Source organism: Diorhabda carinulata, chromosome 7 (assembly GCF_026250575.1).
Source record: "Diorhabda carinulata isolate Delta chromosome 7, icDioCari1.1, whole genome shotgun sequence".
Taxonomy (NCBI): domain Eukaryota; kingdom Metazoa; phylum Arthropoda; class Insecta; order Coleoptera; family Chrysomelidae; genus Diorhabda; species Diorhabda carinulata.
This window is the reverse complement of record NC_079466.1, coordinates 12546609-12563648: the sequence shown is the minus strand read 5'-3', so window position 1 is coordinate 12563648 and position 17040 is coordinate 12546609. Positions and strand designations below refer to the sequence as shown.

The following is a 17040-nucleotide window of genomic DNA, read 5'->3' as shown; positions in this document are numbered from 1 at the left end:
ACTAAGGATTTCATAAATAAAGCCAATTTTTTACTCATAAAAAATATATAATATATTTATCACTAATAATATAAAAGAATTCGGTAAAATAAATAAAACGATATAAAATAAATTAAACTTCGTTTTAGCTGTCAAAGAAAATAAATCCTGTTACCCATGATCCTTGTACATATAAGGCAGACTTATATCGAGGGTGATTCGTTTCCTTTTCACCCTCGTCCTGTAACCCTAAAACAGTATATATATACACTAAAACGTACATATCGATAATCTCCATTTAAATTTTCGAAGAAGACGATTTGAGCGAAGCAGAAGAATGTATCCGCTGAAACAGAAAAAAAAAGAACCAAGAAAAAGATGGCTATCGAATTGGCAACGCCTAATTAGTTTACGTCAACGTGATTGATTGACAAGTGATCGAATCGGCGAGCGAATGTAACACAGAACTAGTTAAATGTCAATTCTATATTTTTCTTACCGGCGTTATGTCATTCGAGAGAGGAATCGATTTTTCAGGGGAAGTTCGTTTTTTTGTTCTCGATAAACTATTTGTAGCTGAAAAGGAAAGTTTTACGTACAATTGGTTTTGAATTTAATGTAATTTTTTTAAAATAAATAATTTTAAAAGGTTCGTTTGATCGTAGGAAAAAATTTCAATGTCAATTCGCGAAAAAATCAATAAAATTGAGAATAGTCAGAATTTTTTATAATAAAAAAGATAAATATAACAAATAAATAGAAGAATAAAAGATTTAACTTACCACCCGGTAAATTTGGCAACACAAAATCGTCTTGTTTCTTAATTTCCCGCTTTTTAAATAGATTATTATTATTGAAACTATTGAACCAAGTAGGGGTATAATCATGTGAATCTCCCGCGCTAGAAAAAATATTCTCAACTACCGCATTCCTTTCCAATTTTTTCATAAATTGCGTCCTAGGATTACTTAATAAAGGAACCTGAAAAATAGTTATTTCCAAATGTGGATTCCCAACTTTATTATTGTTAATTCCTTCCGTAACTATCAAAGTCGAATTGTACAGATAGCACAACTCACATTCAATATAACTACAATAACGAAATAATAACTTTTATAGTTATTCAAATAATTTTTTTTTTAAATATTAAAAATAACAAACAAATACTTGATCTGAAAATATATTTGATACATTTAAACTGGAAAATAAGAAATGTTATTGGTCATAACAATAACCGATATTCCTGTGGTGAAATTTTTTATCTAAGATAATAATATTGGAAACGAAACATTTATTTCCAAAATTTTATACTGGAAAAAAATAAAATTAATTACTGCTGTTGCTAATTTATGGTATTTTCAACGTCATTCGATAATTTCTTTGATACCTGAAAATAGTTATTTTCAAACATGAATTCCCATCTCTATTGTTAGTTTCTCGCCGTAACTATAGAGTTTGAAGTTGAAATGTAGAGATGGCGTAACTAATATATATATATATATATATATATATATATATATATATCAACTTAAAAAACGGAAAATAATAACAATTTTTAAATTAATTTCAAAAATTTTTTTTTAAATTTTGTATTCAATAATCAAAAACTGACACTAAAAATGTATTTAATAAATTAAAGGTGAAAAATCGCGCTAATGATTAGTCATATTAATAATCGATAGTATATCCAACATCAGTTAGATAGTATAAAATAGATAGTTAGCAATATCGGAAATTTCTCTTAAATATTCTATAGAAACAAAAGTGAATTTATATATTTTACCAATAATTTTTTTGAAAATTGATCAACTCGAAAAAGTTATTTCCAAACGTGAATTCCCATCTCTATTATGCTTACAGTTACTAGCGATAACTATGAAATTCATAGTCGAAAAGTAGAGATGGCCTTAACTATTATTTGTGTAATGGTAATAATAACAAACCTGCATGGGTTTCGAATAGAGGTTGTTGATATTTTGTAAGACATTTGGAGATTTTTTAGGCGGATCTTTATTAAAACTGATATTATTTATAGTGGGATGAAGTACGGAATGACCTTGAGGCGATCGGTTGTAATCCGCAAAATCTAAATGTTGAAATTGCGGCGATTCCGCCATATCCTCCTTTTGTTGATCCTATAAAATGACAATTTGTTGTTCGGGTGTATTTATAGACCACTCAATCGATGACTCACTTGTCTAGAACTGAATTTAGCTAAACTTTCCAACGATTTTTCCAACATCTGTATTTGAGAATTCGTATTAATGTTACTGAATTTATTAGAACGATCTTTCGTTAGATACGAAGTTTGACCAGGTCTGTGTTGCAATATGTTCAGTCTTTGGGTAGTTTTAGATAATGTTATTAAGTTTTTATCGTTGGGATTTTCGTTGAAGGTACCATCCCCACCGCTCAGTTTGCGTTTCATTGTACCTAAGAAATTTATCACGTCAACAAAAATTCAATTGATAAGAATAGAGATTGCAAAGTTATTTCGGAACGTTACAAATGGAACTTGAAATTTATAGTTCGTATTAGTTATTTCCATAATCATTTGAATTTTTTTTCGATCATTTGAGAAAAAAATACACTTTTTTGATATATATAAATATCGAGAGAAAAATTTGATATATTTGTTGTGGTTTTTATTATCCCCTAAAAGGTTTTTACCCTAATAAAATTTCGTTTTCTTTCCTATTCAATTTCGAAGTTATAACAATTTTATTAAATATCTCGTAAAATATTGATTTTAGAAAAAAAAAGTTTTTGACAAAAAATAAAGTTTATAAAAAGATCTACAAAAAGGGTTATATACATTTTTTACGTAAATTTATTATTTTAGAGGTTATGGTCCTAAATAACTCTGTCTCTGTTATTTTGATTTCTGATTCCTGTCGAGATATTCTATTAAATATCTCGTAAAATATTGATTTTAGAAAAAAAAGTTTCTTACAAAAAATGAAGTTTATAATAAGATCTACAAAAAGGTTTATATACATTTTTTACGTAAATTTATTATTTTAAAGGTTATGGCCCTAAATAACTCTGTCTGTTATTTTGATTTTTGATTCCTGTCGAGATATTCTATTGGATATCTCGTAAAATATTGATTTTAGAAAAAAAAATTTTAACAAAAAATGAAGTTTATAAGATCTACAAAAAGGGTTATATACATTTTTACGTAAATTTATTATTTTAGAGGTTATGGCCCTAAATAACTCTGTCTCTGTTATTTTGATTTTTGATTCCTGTTGAGATATTCTATTGAATATCTCGTAAAATATTTTTTTTAGAGAAAAAGTTTCTAACAAAAAATGAAGTTTATAATAAGGTCTACAAAAAGGGTTATATACATTTTTTACGTAAATTTATTATTTTAAAGGTTATGGCCCTAAATAACTCTGTCTCTGTTATTTTGATTTTTGATTCCTGTTGAGATATTCTATTGAATATCTCGTAAAATATTGATTTTAGAAAAAAAAGTTTCTAACAAAAAATGAAGTTTATAATAAGGTCTACAAAAAGGGTTATATACATTTTTACGTAAATTTATTATTTTAGAGGTTATGGCCCTAAATAACTCTGTCTGTTATTTTGATTTTTGATTCCTGTTGAGATATTCTATTGAATATCTCGTAAAATATTTTTTTTTAGAGAAAATGTTTCTAACAAAAAATGAAGTTTATAATAAGGTCTACAAAAAGGGTTATATACATTTTTTACGTAAATTTATTATTTTAAAGGTTATGGCCCTAAATAACTCTGTCTCTGTTATTTTGATTTTTGATTCCTGTTGAGATATTCTATTGAATATCTCGTAAAATATTGATTTTAGAAAAAAAGTTTCTAACAAAAAATGAAGTTTATAATAAGGTCTACAAAAAGGGTTATATACATTTTTTACGTAAATTTATTATTTTAAAGGTTATGGCCCTAAATAACTCTGTCTCTGTTATTTTGATTTTTGATTCCTGTTGAGATATTCTATTGAATATCTCGTAAAATATTGATTTTAGAAAAAAAAGTTTTCAACAAAAAATAAAGTTTATAATAAGATCTACAAAAAGGGTTATACACATTTTTTACGTAAATTTATTATTTTAGATGTTATAAAATTTAATAGAATATCTCGACAGGAATCAAAAATCAAAATAAACGAGACAGAGTTATTTAGGCCCATAATCTCTAAAATAATAAATTTACGTAAAAAATGTATATGACTTTTTTTGTAGATGTTATTCCAAACTTCATTTTTTGTTAAAAACTTTTTTTTCTAAAATCAATATTTTACGAGATATTTAATAAAATTGTTATAACTTCGAAATTTAAGAGAAAAGAAAACGAAATTTTAATAGGGTAAAAACCTTTTAGGGGATAATAAAAACCCCAACAAATATATATAGAGTGGCCCGCTAATTTTACCTTCCGTTAACGATATCCTCCATTTTGAATCCCTGGTAGGTTTCCTTCTCATCTCGTCTCTCTTATCAGTAGACATCAAAATCTCAGTCTTGTATTTTCTCAAAAGCGGACAATTCAATTCGACGTTGACCTTATCCCTCAGAGCCGGTAAAAACTTTTGCGGAAACGAATCGTGTATGAAAAAATTGTGTTTTAACAATTCGTCGGCGGTATATCGTTGCTGGGGATCCATCTTCAAGCAACACTCTAAAAAATCCACGGACAACGTGGGCCATGACGCGAAATGTTTGTACAGACCGAGCGGTTCTTCGGAGGGAAACTTTACCGAGGTCCTGAGTTGAGAATTTTTCGATAGAAGCTGTTGGTGTCGATAACAAGGTTTACCTACAACGTTTCGTATAGAAAGCGAACCAATTCGATACGGAGACCTTCCTCACCCAACATCTTTATTATCAGATAAAATTGATCGATGTCGCTGTCTCCGGGGAATAGGGGATCCCCCGTCATCATTTCGGCGAATAGACAACCTATCGACCATATGTCTATCGGGGTACCGTAATTTGGTTCCGCTACTAATAGTTCGGGGGCTCGGTACCATCGCGTGGCAACGTATTCGGTGCACGCTTCGCCTGTTGATGTTATTAACCTCGCGAAACCGAAATCGCATAATTTTACGACTCCTAGTGATGATACTAGAACGTTTTCGGGTTTAACGTCTCGATGTACTATCTGAAATTCCATTTTTTTTCTATAGTTTTTATCATACTTTATAAAAAACAAAAAACCGACGTTTGTCATCCATGTTGACTTTTAACGATATCTTTTTTATTTTCAATTGTACAAAAAAATTGTCCAAATCAAAATTGTAGGAAATTAAATACACTATCACACGATGAAACTAGATTATCGAAAAAATTTATTTTAATCCTCAATTTATTCAAATTGCGAAATTTTTTCAATTAATAGTTAAATATAGAAAAAATAACAAAATCAAATTGATATTCTAGGAAAATATGGAGAGAATGTTTATTAAAAAGTTTCTTTTTTCAAATTTTGAGAATTTAAAATGGCGATAGCGTAAAATTAATTTACATATATTTTTTCCAGCCCCTATATATTCCATTAATATTGATAATTTCAAGATGGAGTTCACTGTAATCGGTACAGAAAAAAATGTAGTTTAATATAATATTTCAATAAAATTTTCAAAATTTTTCTCACGTGTTGTTTTAAACTCTCAAAGTTAAAGTTTTTTTTCAATTGTTTGGAAATTAATAATTGAAAAATTAATTTCAACCTTTATTTCGAATTATATACAAATAGATCTTTATAAAATAAGTATTTTGAAAAATAATTTCTATTATGGTCACAAACTTAATTGAAAATATATTGCACCCGCTGTCCCCTACCATATCGCGTAATTTTTCACCATATTGATTTTTTTTTAATTGCATGGTTTTCAAAGATCTGTATATAATTTGAAATAAAAGTTAAAAATCATTTTTTAACGATAAATATGGAAAATTTTTTTGTGTTTAATCGTAAAAAAAGCTTTTTTCGATATTTATTGTTAAAAAATTAATTTTAACATCTGTTTATAATTATATACAAATAGTCCTTTAAAAACCACACATTTTGAAAAATTTAATACGGTAAATAATTACGCGACATGGTAGGGGACAGTGGCACAATATTTTCAATTAAGTTTATAACGATCGTAATAATTTTTTTTTCAAAATATGTGGTTTATATTTGTATATAATTTGAAATAGAAGTTTTTTAACAATAAAAATCGAAAAAAAAGCAAAAAAAAATATTTCTTTTTAGTTTAATCGTTAAAAAAATATGTAAATAGAATTTTGAAAAAATCGGTTTATATGGTATAACGAAGTACAACTTATTCTACGTAAATTGTATAAAATCCCACTACGAAATTGTTAATATCATAACAATAAACGGGGATTGAAAAAAATATATAAAAATTCTATTTACTCTGTTGCGATTTTGAATTTTCAAAATTTGATAAAAACAACTTTTTAAGAAACATTTTCCCTAAATATCGATTTGATTTCTCTATTCTCATGATATATAACGCTTGAATAAATAAATTTTCAAAAATTTTATCAAATTCGAAAAATTAAGTACTTTGAAATTTCGTGTTTAGTAATCTAGCTCCACCATATCATTTCCTACAATTTTGATCGTATCAATTTTTTTCTACGAGCAAAAATGAAAGAGATATCAGATTTCGAATGATTTAAATTCATTTTTCGATCTTATTTCCCGGACTATAAATTATCGCGACGTTGCCACGTATAAGTAAAATAAAGATTCAAACTCAAATGGTAACTATTAAGAAAAATTAAGGGTTGAAAAAACATTTTTTTTGGAAATCTAGTTTCATAAATTTTCCTATAATTTTGATTTTCATAGTTTTTTTCTACGCTAAAATTAACAAGAAATCAGCATGAAATTATCAAATTTCGAATGCCATAAATTAATTTATCGATCTTATTTCCCGGACTACGAATTATGGCGACGTTGCCACGTCTAATATTCAACACTTACATGATTGCTGTGACAATAACCGATACCCCTCGTGACTTGAAATACCCTCTCCCTACACCTTTCTTCTCCCAAACCGCCTGGCATTTTATCCAATTCGTCCAAAACGGTCCCATGCAAATATTCAAAAACTAAATAAAATCGTTTTTTGTGTCTAAAAACTTCGATCATCGTCACTAAATTTTCGTGTTTGAGCCTCTATAAAAATTGAATTTATTAATAATAAATCAATCACGTGATTCTGTGATTGTTTACTTTGAGCATACGTATCTCTCTCAGCGCCATCTTTCTTATAGTAGCGTCCTCTTCAGTCTCGAGAAATTTTTTAATTGCTACAATTTGATCAGTTTCTTTATGTTTGCACTTCATTACTAATCCGTAAGATCCCTCCCCAACTATTGATATTTGCTCGTATTTATCCATTTTCTATTTTTCTCGACTGCCATACATGATCTGGAAAGATTTGGAATTGTAAAAAAATTTTCTAGTTAACCAGAATTGAAATATCGATTGTCTATAAAATGCTACAGGGTAAAACACGAAATTTAGAAATATGAACAAAGTTTTTACCTTCCCTGTATCAAAGTATATTTTTTTTCGATACTTCAACCATTTTAAACAACTGTAGACTAATGTCTAAAAAATGTTACAGGGTGAAACTGAAGATTTTGTATTATAAACAAATTTTCTACTATCCCTGTATCATAATAACGCTTTTTTTCGATACTTCGATCATTTTAAACAATGGTAGACATTATTAGAATGTCTCTATAAAATTTTTGATTGTATATCGAATGTCTGAAAAATGTTACAGGGTCAAACTGAAGATATTGAATTATAGACAAATTTTCTATCATCCCTGTATCATAATAACGCTTTTTTTCGATAGTTCGATCATTTTAAACAATGGTAGACATTATTAGAATGTCTCTATAAAATTTTTGAATGTATATCGAATGTCTAAAAAATGTTACAGGGTGAAACTGAAGATTTTGAATTATAAACAAATTTTTTACTCTCCCTGTATCATAATAACGCTTTTTTTTTCGATACTTCCATCATTTTAAACAATGGTAGACATTATTAGAATGTCTCTATCAAATTTTTGATTGTATATCGAATGTCTAAAAATGTTACAGGGTGAACTGAAGATTTTGAATTATAAACAAAGTTTCTACTCTCCCCGTACCATAATAACTTTTTTTTTTCGATACTTCAATCATTTTAAACAACGGTAAACTAACTATATCAAAATCTGATTTTTGATTATACATCAAAATACTACAGGGGTAACAAGAAATTTCGATTTCCTAATGATGGAATTATAACGATTCCAATTTACTGAAATACCTTGTAGAATGTTTTTTCTCGAAAAAAAATTACGTCGATTTTATCTAGATAATAAATCACATTAAATACGTTAGATTTGAATCGAGTAAATTTCGTGATATCGATTATATTTGTTGTTTTGAAACGAAGACGAGACAAGCGGTGACATCACATTATACATATAGATAATGACTCATACTAATTTGATATATACACTAGTTCGACATTTTATTACGGTAATTTACTATTTTATTTGAAAAATAGGAAAGTAAAAAATAAAAATTTATTTTGATAAATGTTTAATCCAAATGTTTCTATGAGGAACAAAAAAATCGTATCTACCGATATATTGAAAATTTTGGTTTCATATTTTGGAAAAATATTTTTTAAATATCAATGTTTACGTAGAAAAAATAAAAGTTTTTTAAATCATCAGGTTTTTTAAATACAGGGAGGAAAAATAATTGGTCTCTCAATATTTGAGTAAATAGTAATTAGAGCAAAGTAAAAATATCGAGATTCATTAAATAATTATTTTTAAATAAAATGGTAGTCAGCACTAACTTCCACGACTGATATTTCGTGAGATACAAGAAATTAAAGTAAACGCTGTTCAAAATTCACGTGTCTTACAAAGATATTTATAAAAAATATTATACATCTGAAAATAATAAATATTTCAAATTTATATTGTAGGACAATATTCAAGACATATCAATACTTGCTTTTGAAAAAACAAGAGTTTTCTAAAACCTCACGTTTTTTAAATATAGGGTGGAAAATTAAATCGATTCTAAAAAATGAATTTTAACTTGGAGGCTCAATATTTGAATAAATACTAATTAGAGCAAAGTGAAAATATTTAGATTAATTAAATAATTCTTGTCAAATAAAGTGGTAATCAGCTCGAACTTCCACGACCGATATTTCGTGAGATACAAGAAATTAAAGCAAACGCTGTTCATAATTCACGTATCTTATATAAGAAAATTTCAATTTTCCCTGTATAAAAACCGAATTGCGTGTCTTTCGTGACATAAACGGCCATATCGAATGGTCAGTCCGATATTGAACGTACTTAAAGCGGTCTTTGAACCCGGAAAAACCACCATACACCCTTAGTAAATCTATTTTTCTGGAAAATATGGAAATTCAATAGAGATTGCATCTACCCCAATTATTATCACAAAAGAAAAATGAAGATTTTGAAAAAATAATGTATTTTATATTATTCGAAATGAACGGCGATTTGATGTCCACCGAAACGGAAATATTTCATTTGATATGGACGCCCTGTATAAATTAACAATGAAACTTTTTTGCTTGAGGTATTCTTTATGTTATGATCTAGATTTTTCGAGGTTATCGTACCCGCATAAATATCTAGTATATCCTACAATAAAAATAGTAGTAAAGTTTTTATAGGGTGATTCGTTCGAAAAAGAAACGAAAAAATAATGTATTACTGTTTTGATTCACCCTGTATCACATGCAATGAATATAAACTTATAACTTTTTAAATACCCCGTAGAATACATCACAACCCTATATTATTGTAATTAGGAAGGTAAGCTGATTCCAAATATGCAATAAAATACAGGGTGTTTCATTTGAAAAAACCGAGAAAACAATGTATTAGTATTTAGATTCACTCTGTATCACATTCATTAAATATAAACGAAATAAATAATTTTTACAGAATTTTTACTAATAATCGAATGCCACGGATTCAATAGATTTTTATTTTTGTGTTTGTCTTACGATATACAGGGTGTTGAAATTTTCAAGATTTTTACGAAAAATTCGTTATAACTTTTCAAATACCCCGTAGAATACATCACAACCCTACATTATTGTGATTAGGAAGGCAAGCTGATTCCAAATATGGAATAAAATACAGGGTGTTTCATTTGAAAAAATGTCACTTCGGATCAAGAAATTCCAACGTAACTAAATAAAAAAAAACTTATCGAAAACGAATCAAATATTTTCAATAGAATAACGAACGAAGTCCGCGATATGGCTCCTGGAGCCGGTCCTATCAGGTTTTAAGGGAATTCTAAAAGACCGCGGAATTCGTATGATGTTTGCTTTTAACATAACAGGCGATTTGTTTATTTATTTTCTATAATTTTTGAGAAATTCGTTTGGATATATAAACGAGTTCGCTTACCGGAGTTTTTGTCAAAATAAACAGAACGAAATAGAAAATTAACCGAGGAATTTGATTAAATAAAGTAAGTGACAGTGTTTATGATGAGTCTCGGTGTATTATATGCAGAAAAATGTTCGATAAACATACTCACCTTCATATTTATAAATAAAAGCAATCAATAATCATTTATTTATATATAAACGATGATTATACGAAATGCATTTCAACGATATACACGTCACGTAAACCGATTATCAATAAATTTCGAAAATTCTCGCGAAACTCTAAACAATTCGACTTATCAGACCAAACTAGCACTGTGACGTTATATTTTTTCTCGATTAGATCGTTCTAAACCCCCTTCCACGACTAATTTTCGTTGTGATCGAACTCTACCGGTTTCCACAGGTGCGTTCCAAGCAAAGACGTTGGGGGAGTGGAAAAACTCAATTAACTACATCGGCTACGATTAAATCTGGATTATTCGTACGTAGTACGATGTATGATTTCTCAGCTCAAAATTAGTGATTATTTTTTAATAAATTTTCTTCTTATTTCCATAAACTTTTCTTTTTAGACCGTCCGATGCATCTTTAGGATCGAAACGTTCGTATCTCAACTGTTTAATGTATTAACTTTCAAGTTTGTCGAGAAAAATAGTCGGACAGAGACATATACGAGGGATATTCAATTCCCGTGAACCATATTCGTGTATAAAAGGCTTTGAAAGCGAATTCCGGACTAGCGAACGTGTTGTCTACCCTCGTACATCGATTCCTTTAGGTCTAACATAGTTGTCTACCCTCGTACACCGATTCCCCTTAGGTCGAACTTAATTATCTACCCTCGTACATCAATTCCACACTTAGGTCGAACTTACTTATCTACCCTCGTACATCGATTCCATTTAAGTTGAACGTAGTTGTCTACCCTGGTACACCAATTCCATACTTAGATCGAACTTAGTTGTCTACCCTCGTACATCGATTCCACACTTAGGTCTAACTTAATTATCTACCCTCGTACATCGATTCCATTTAAGTTGAACGTAGTTATCTACCCTGGTACACCAATTCCATACTTAGATCGAACTTAGTTGTCTACCCTCGTATATCGATTCCCCTTAGGTCGAACTTATTTGTCTACCCTCATATATCGATTGTACGTTGTTGTGTATATATTGATTTAAAGGAAAAAATACGACAAGCAACGCCCATGCATTTCACCTATCACGCAACGTGGTTGGTTAAAAAATGTTATCAGGTTAGGTAATAACGCTAGTATACGAGGGTTACTATAAATAATATTTGTAATTTAAATTTTTTTTCATTATTTTCACAAATAATCGCTAAACAACGCTAAATAAGAGAGTCGCTACTGAAGTTACAGATATGGCAACGCTGATTTAATTATGTCAAATCTGACATTGACATTTCAAAGATTGGTATTTTTAATGGTGAACGTATTCAGAACGTGTTGTCGTACGAGCGCTATTTGATTTGTCCTCGTATATTATTTCTTTATTGGAATCGTCGATTCAATTTATCTAATTAAGATAATTGATTTAAATTGGAACGTTCGAACGCTGTGTATCTTTTAGAGGTTATGTATCCAAAGAATTAATTAAAACGAATTTGAAATAATATCCGATTCATAAGAATTAACTTTTTTTTTATCGATCTGTATACTCCGATTTACAATTCCTCGTTATGTGAAACATATATAATATAAATAGAATCGATGTTTTTAAAAACACGGAAAAAAATCATCGATCTGGGGACGTGTAAATTAAATTATTTAAATAACAAGTACTCACAATTAAATCTGAGTTAAAAGTAGTCCGAAAATCATCGAAGAAAATTTCTAGTCAAATTCACACTGACATTTACTTATGATTAATTGGTATTTATTATAGTTAGTTGTCGATTTGACAGGAAGGTTTTTTTGATATTTTTTTTAGACGTTACAGGAAGTATTTACATGAAACGACGTAATCCCGTGTATAATACAAACGTAGGGTTTTGAAGTAACACCGAAAACGCGCATCGGAGCATCGCACTGTTACTTATAGACAGTATCGGTCTCGCCCAATTCGCTAGTATTTAAAAATATTTTTTTTATGATGTTTATATCAAGCCTAAGATATTTATTTTATTTATTGTTTTGTATTCTAGATAGTGATAAAAAAATCAAATATCAGTGATTATAGTAATAGAAATAATAATTTTATTATTTTTAAACTTATTTTAATTAACGACTAATTATTTGAATATGGAAAAAAGTAAATAGAAAATTCTACGAATGTTTTTAGTGTAATTCAAAAATTAATAATAAAAGAAAAAAACAAGAAAGTAATTTCGGAAAAACGAACCCCCCAATTTTTTAAAAATTTCCACCAAAGTATGTTCTTCGGCCACCTTCATAATTATAATGATTCTACTAAATATTGTTACGAACTCGTCCACGACATAGACTACGAAGCCGGTCCCGTTCGATTATGTTAATAGATTTTCAAGTTTGGTGGGCGCGCCTTATACAAATTTCCGAGCACAGTATAAAACGAAAATTTCTTCAGTTTTTTTTTATAACCTATTTACAGTATATCATGCTCGTTTATACAGAATCAATTTTTATAAAAAGTCTTTTTGTTTGTTTATATTCTAAAAACCGAATTAGCCAGAATTCATTTGTGTATAAATATGAGCTTGTTTATCAACGAATAGTCAGTAAATCATCTAAAGTCTCCCCCCCACATCGGTTTATGCAAGTAAACTGTGTTTAAATAAATTAATACGTTTAGAATTAGATAAATGTTTAATAATAAGTCTTGGTGAATAATTTAGTGAATTGTGAATAGTTTAGTGAATTTAGTGAAAATGGAAAACGTCCCCACTGTTAAAAACAGATTGAATAAATTTTCTACAAAAAAAATTTTTTTGGTTGTTTTGTCCTGAAATATTACAAATTTAGGTACAATTCCTTCAATTACAAAAGTGACAAGATTGATCGTTTTTTACTAAAAATGTCAATGAAAACAAAAAAAATAGAAATAAAAAACGAATAATAAAAATTTATAAAATAGTCCGTAAATCGAACTGATTCCGTCTCTGTACTTCGATTTATTTTAAGTTCTTCTAAGCTGAGCTAAGCATCCCCACTACCTCCAATTTAATGTGACGTATACGTACATCACAGCCATCCAGAATCCAGAGACAGAACAAATTAACAAATGCATAATACGAGCACCCTCGATTAAAACATATGTGGTCCAATTTAACAAAATGTGAATCATAACAATCATTATTGTTATTATTGTTTATAATAACTCATGCGCGATAGGACGATTTTTTTATATTTATGGACGACGTCGGGATTTTCTGGCAAGAAATCATAAACTTTTTTATTATATTTCGTATCTTAAAATAATTCCGCTTTCGTGCTTCATATACCAAGGTAAGAGCTGTACTTTTATCATTTTTTTATTCTCTAATATTTAATACACGTGGTAGTTCTTATTTTTGTTTATTTTACCGGAAATAACTAAAATATGGGTTATCTGGAGCGATTTGTACTAAAATCCTATTATAATTATTTTTAAAAATAGGTTTACGAAAATGTTCTTAATTAGTGCGTTTGACCCACATACGGGGTTGTTATTACGGAAAAATGCGTTATTTTTAATTTTTTTTCAGTAATTATTCCAAATGTCACCGACAGCGACGTTATTATCGCAAACTAACGGTATTTTATCCCCGTTGACCATCAACAGAACACAAGATTGCTCAGGAAATATAAATTCGTTATTTACAACGTTCCCAACAACTAATTGGTATCATTATCAAACCAACGACCAATTTCAAGTAAGTATTCAAATCAACAAACAATCGATGAAAATTAAGAAAATAGTTCGTGAATCAAACTGATTCCGTCTCTGTACTTCGATTTATTTTGAGTTCCATATAGTCGATGATCTTTTATTTTTATTTCTGATATCTAATCATTATCAAATGACACACTGTATATATTTATATTATAATAAACGCAATAAACGTGACTTACCATAACGAAAATATTAGACAAACTCACTTCACTTGTTTTTAAATTCTCGTAAATAATTTGTTTAACAAAATAATACTATACACATTTTTGTAGATCTTTTTAGATTTATACGGTTATATTATTTAATATTCACTAACTATAAAACATAGAAACAACAATTAAATGTATTATTTATTGTTTTTAACGTAATTTTTTAAATTATTTCGTTCAAATATCGATAAAAAATAATAAACTTTATTATAACTAATCCTACAATGTCAGTTGCGCGACACGATTTCTTCTTCATCGACTAAAACGCGGCAATGCAATTGACAGTACGACTTTTCGGAAATTATAACCCCGATCACTTTTCATCTGATTGTGGATCTTAACTCAAAACACAGTTTCCTAACGGTTTCCTAATTTTTGATGTCAAAAACCTCATTAACTATCAATTATGTTCATAACAAATAGTAGACAGTCATTTGAAGGGAAGAAATAATTATTTAGTAAAAAAACCATAGACAAATAAAACAACCCGTGGACTGATCGGTTTCACCCATCTGCTATTAGAGTGAATGATCATAAAATATGATTACGATCCGATTAATTTCCGAAATCATAATCCCTATCATAGTTTTCGAAAATTGCTAATATGATTTGATATATTTTATAGACGAAACTTTTGAGTCCAGCTTGGAGTACATATTCAACAAATCAACAGTATTCAATAAATGTTTATAGTCCTCCTTATTCTAACCAAAGTATTTGTGACCAATTAACCGACATAACAGATCAATTTGCCGATTTATCTTTGGACAGAAGACCAATCAGAAGACCACCATCGTCGTATTTATGTCACTTGTGTTTCCAGAAAGGTCATTATATCAAAGATTGTCCGCAGGTAAGTTAGTGTACTATAATATTTAAATGAATTTAACGAAATTTGAAAAAAAAAAAATTGATGATTGTTTTTGAATTTTGAGAAGTATTTAAAATTTTGTTTATATAAGTTTAACCTTCATATATTGAAGTGTGTTATTCGTTAAAGGAAAATATCGAATTTATTTTTCGTTTACGTGAGATTGTATATCGATGGCTTGTGAAGGTTCAGCATTTTTTAACATTGATACACTTGATAAAGATGTTTGTGTTTTTAATCTTATTTAAAATGATGCTGATATTGTTCCGTCGAGAAATTTACGATGAGTTCGTAAAAAGTTCGAGTGAAATAAAAAATTAGTACAATCGGTTGTCGAAAAAATGGTCGATCGTGATGACATATACAGAGAGAAAACGAAATTTACTATTTGACGAAGGTGTTTAAAATTAAAAAATTAGTACGAATATACTTGAGAAGTTGAAAGTTAAATATTTTTATACAGGCGCGTCCTAAGGGGGAAGGTAAAACTCCATATCAGGGAAGAAAACGATGTTTCGGTGAATATAAATGTCCGAAATGTAAAAGAAAATGGATGTCTGGTAATTCTTGGGCAAATATGGGACAAGAATGTATTAAATGTCATATTAACGTCTTTCCGCATAAACAGGTGATATATAATAATTGAATTTTAATTTGGAAAAAATAATTTATGTTATTTTCGTATGTTAGAGGCCCTTAGAAAAACCGGACGGTTTGGACGTTTCGGATCAATCGAAAGTTCATCCTCAGCATCTATGTCAAAAATGCAAGGAGCTTGGCTATTATTGCAGAAGATTACAATGAATTTTTTTATTCTTTTTTAATTTCCATTTACTAAAATTATGTTTTATATTTTGTTATTTTCAATTTTTTTTATTTATACTTTTTATTTTTTTTTATTTACGAGTACTTAAAAGAGAAGAAATCGAATTTTATGAATATGTATTTTAATGTATGTTACCATTTTACGTAAAATGTTATGAGATAAATATTAATATATTTATTTTCCCACGATTTCATTTTATTTTCTATTTTCCTTTTAACCTTAAAAAATCCCGATAATTGATAATTACCAGATAATTACAAAACATGGCGGATCGAACCGGAAATGATGCTTAAGTAGAGCACAGATCAATATACGTCAAAATTGTGTATTATATTTAGTTCATTGATGACAAAAACAAACAAGAATTGACGATATTAATTCAATTATTAACCCAAATTCATCTATGACAAAGTATTGTTACACCATCTACTGAATATGCAACCTTAATTACTTCAAATCATGAAATTTAGTGGAAAATTGAATTATGAATTACAATGCCATCTGGTAAACGGTAGTAAAAGTAAGTGTAAAGATAATTATTACGTGAATCGAAGTTATAACTTTTAGTATTGTATTTCGTTCATAGATGACACTATTAAAACAAATTATTTTTATGCAATATTTCATATTTTTTTCTACGTAAAAACCATTCCCGTACTTCAACGAATATTATGAAAAAATAATTAGCGAAATCGGTTTAGATGTATGTACAGATTTTACATAGAAAAAAAGTAAATAAACTCGTATTAATTTTTTATACTAGTATCGACATTGTATTAATTCTATAGTATCGGAATGATCTAG

General features: G+C 28.5%; 2 protein-coding genes across 6 annotated transcripts; one reads left to right on the top strand and one right to left on the bottom strand.

Annotated features, from left to right (window-relative positions):
- Positions 1-26: 26 nt before the first annotated feature.
- On the bottom strand, positions 27-14805 carry LOC130896447 (cyclin-dependent kinase-like 2). 5 transcript variants are annotated; one of them, XM_057804582.1, is made up of 10 exons: positions 14510-14805; positions 7222-7419; positions 6970-7164; positions 4839-5130; positions 4402-4785; positions 2174-2412; positions 1923-2114; positions 762-960; positions 479-555; positions 27-325 (listed from the first exon to the last, which is right to left on the bottom strand). In XM_057804582.1, the coding sequence occupies exons 2-10, from the start codon at positions 7387-7389 to the stop codon at positions 278-280; spliced, it is 1794 nt and encodes a 597-aa protein (XP_057660565.1). In that variant the 5' UTR covers positions 7390-7419; positions 14510-14805; the 3' UTR covers positions 27-277. The 5 variants fall into 5 exon arrangements, with proteins under 5 accessions (XP_057660565.1, XP_057660564.1, XP_057660562.1 ...); XM_057804581.1 differs by lacking the exon at positions 14510-14805 and adding an exon at positions 12267-12377; XM_057804579.1 differs by lacking the exon at positions 14510-14805 and adding an exon at positions 10602-10823.
- Positions 13633-16424, top strand: LOC130896448 (zinc finger CCHC domain-containing protein 24-like). The gene is made up of 5 exons (XM_057804583.1): positions 13633-13903; positions 14143-14310; positions 15165-15392; positions 15874-16038; positions 16101-16424. Exons 2-5 carry the CDS (start codon positions 14155-14157, stop codon positions 16212-16214), a joined length of 663 nt encoding a protein of 220 aa, XP_057660566.1. The 5' UTR covers positions 13633-13903; positions 14143-14154; the 3' UTR covers positions 16215-16424.
- Positions 16425-17040: the final 616 nt, after the last annotated feature.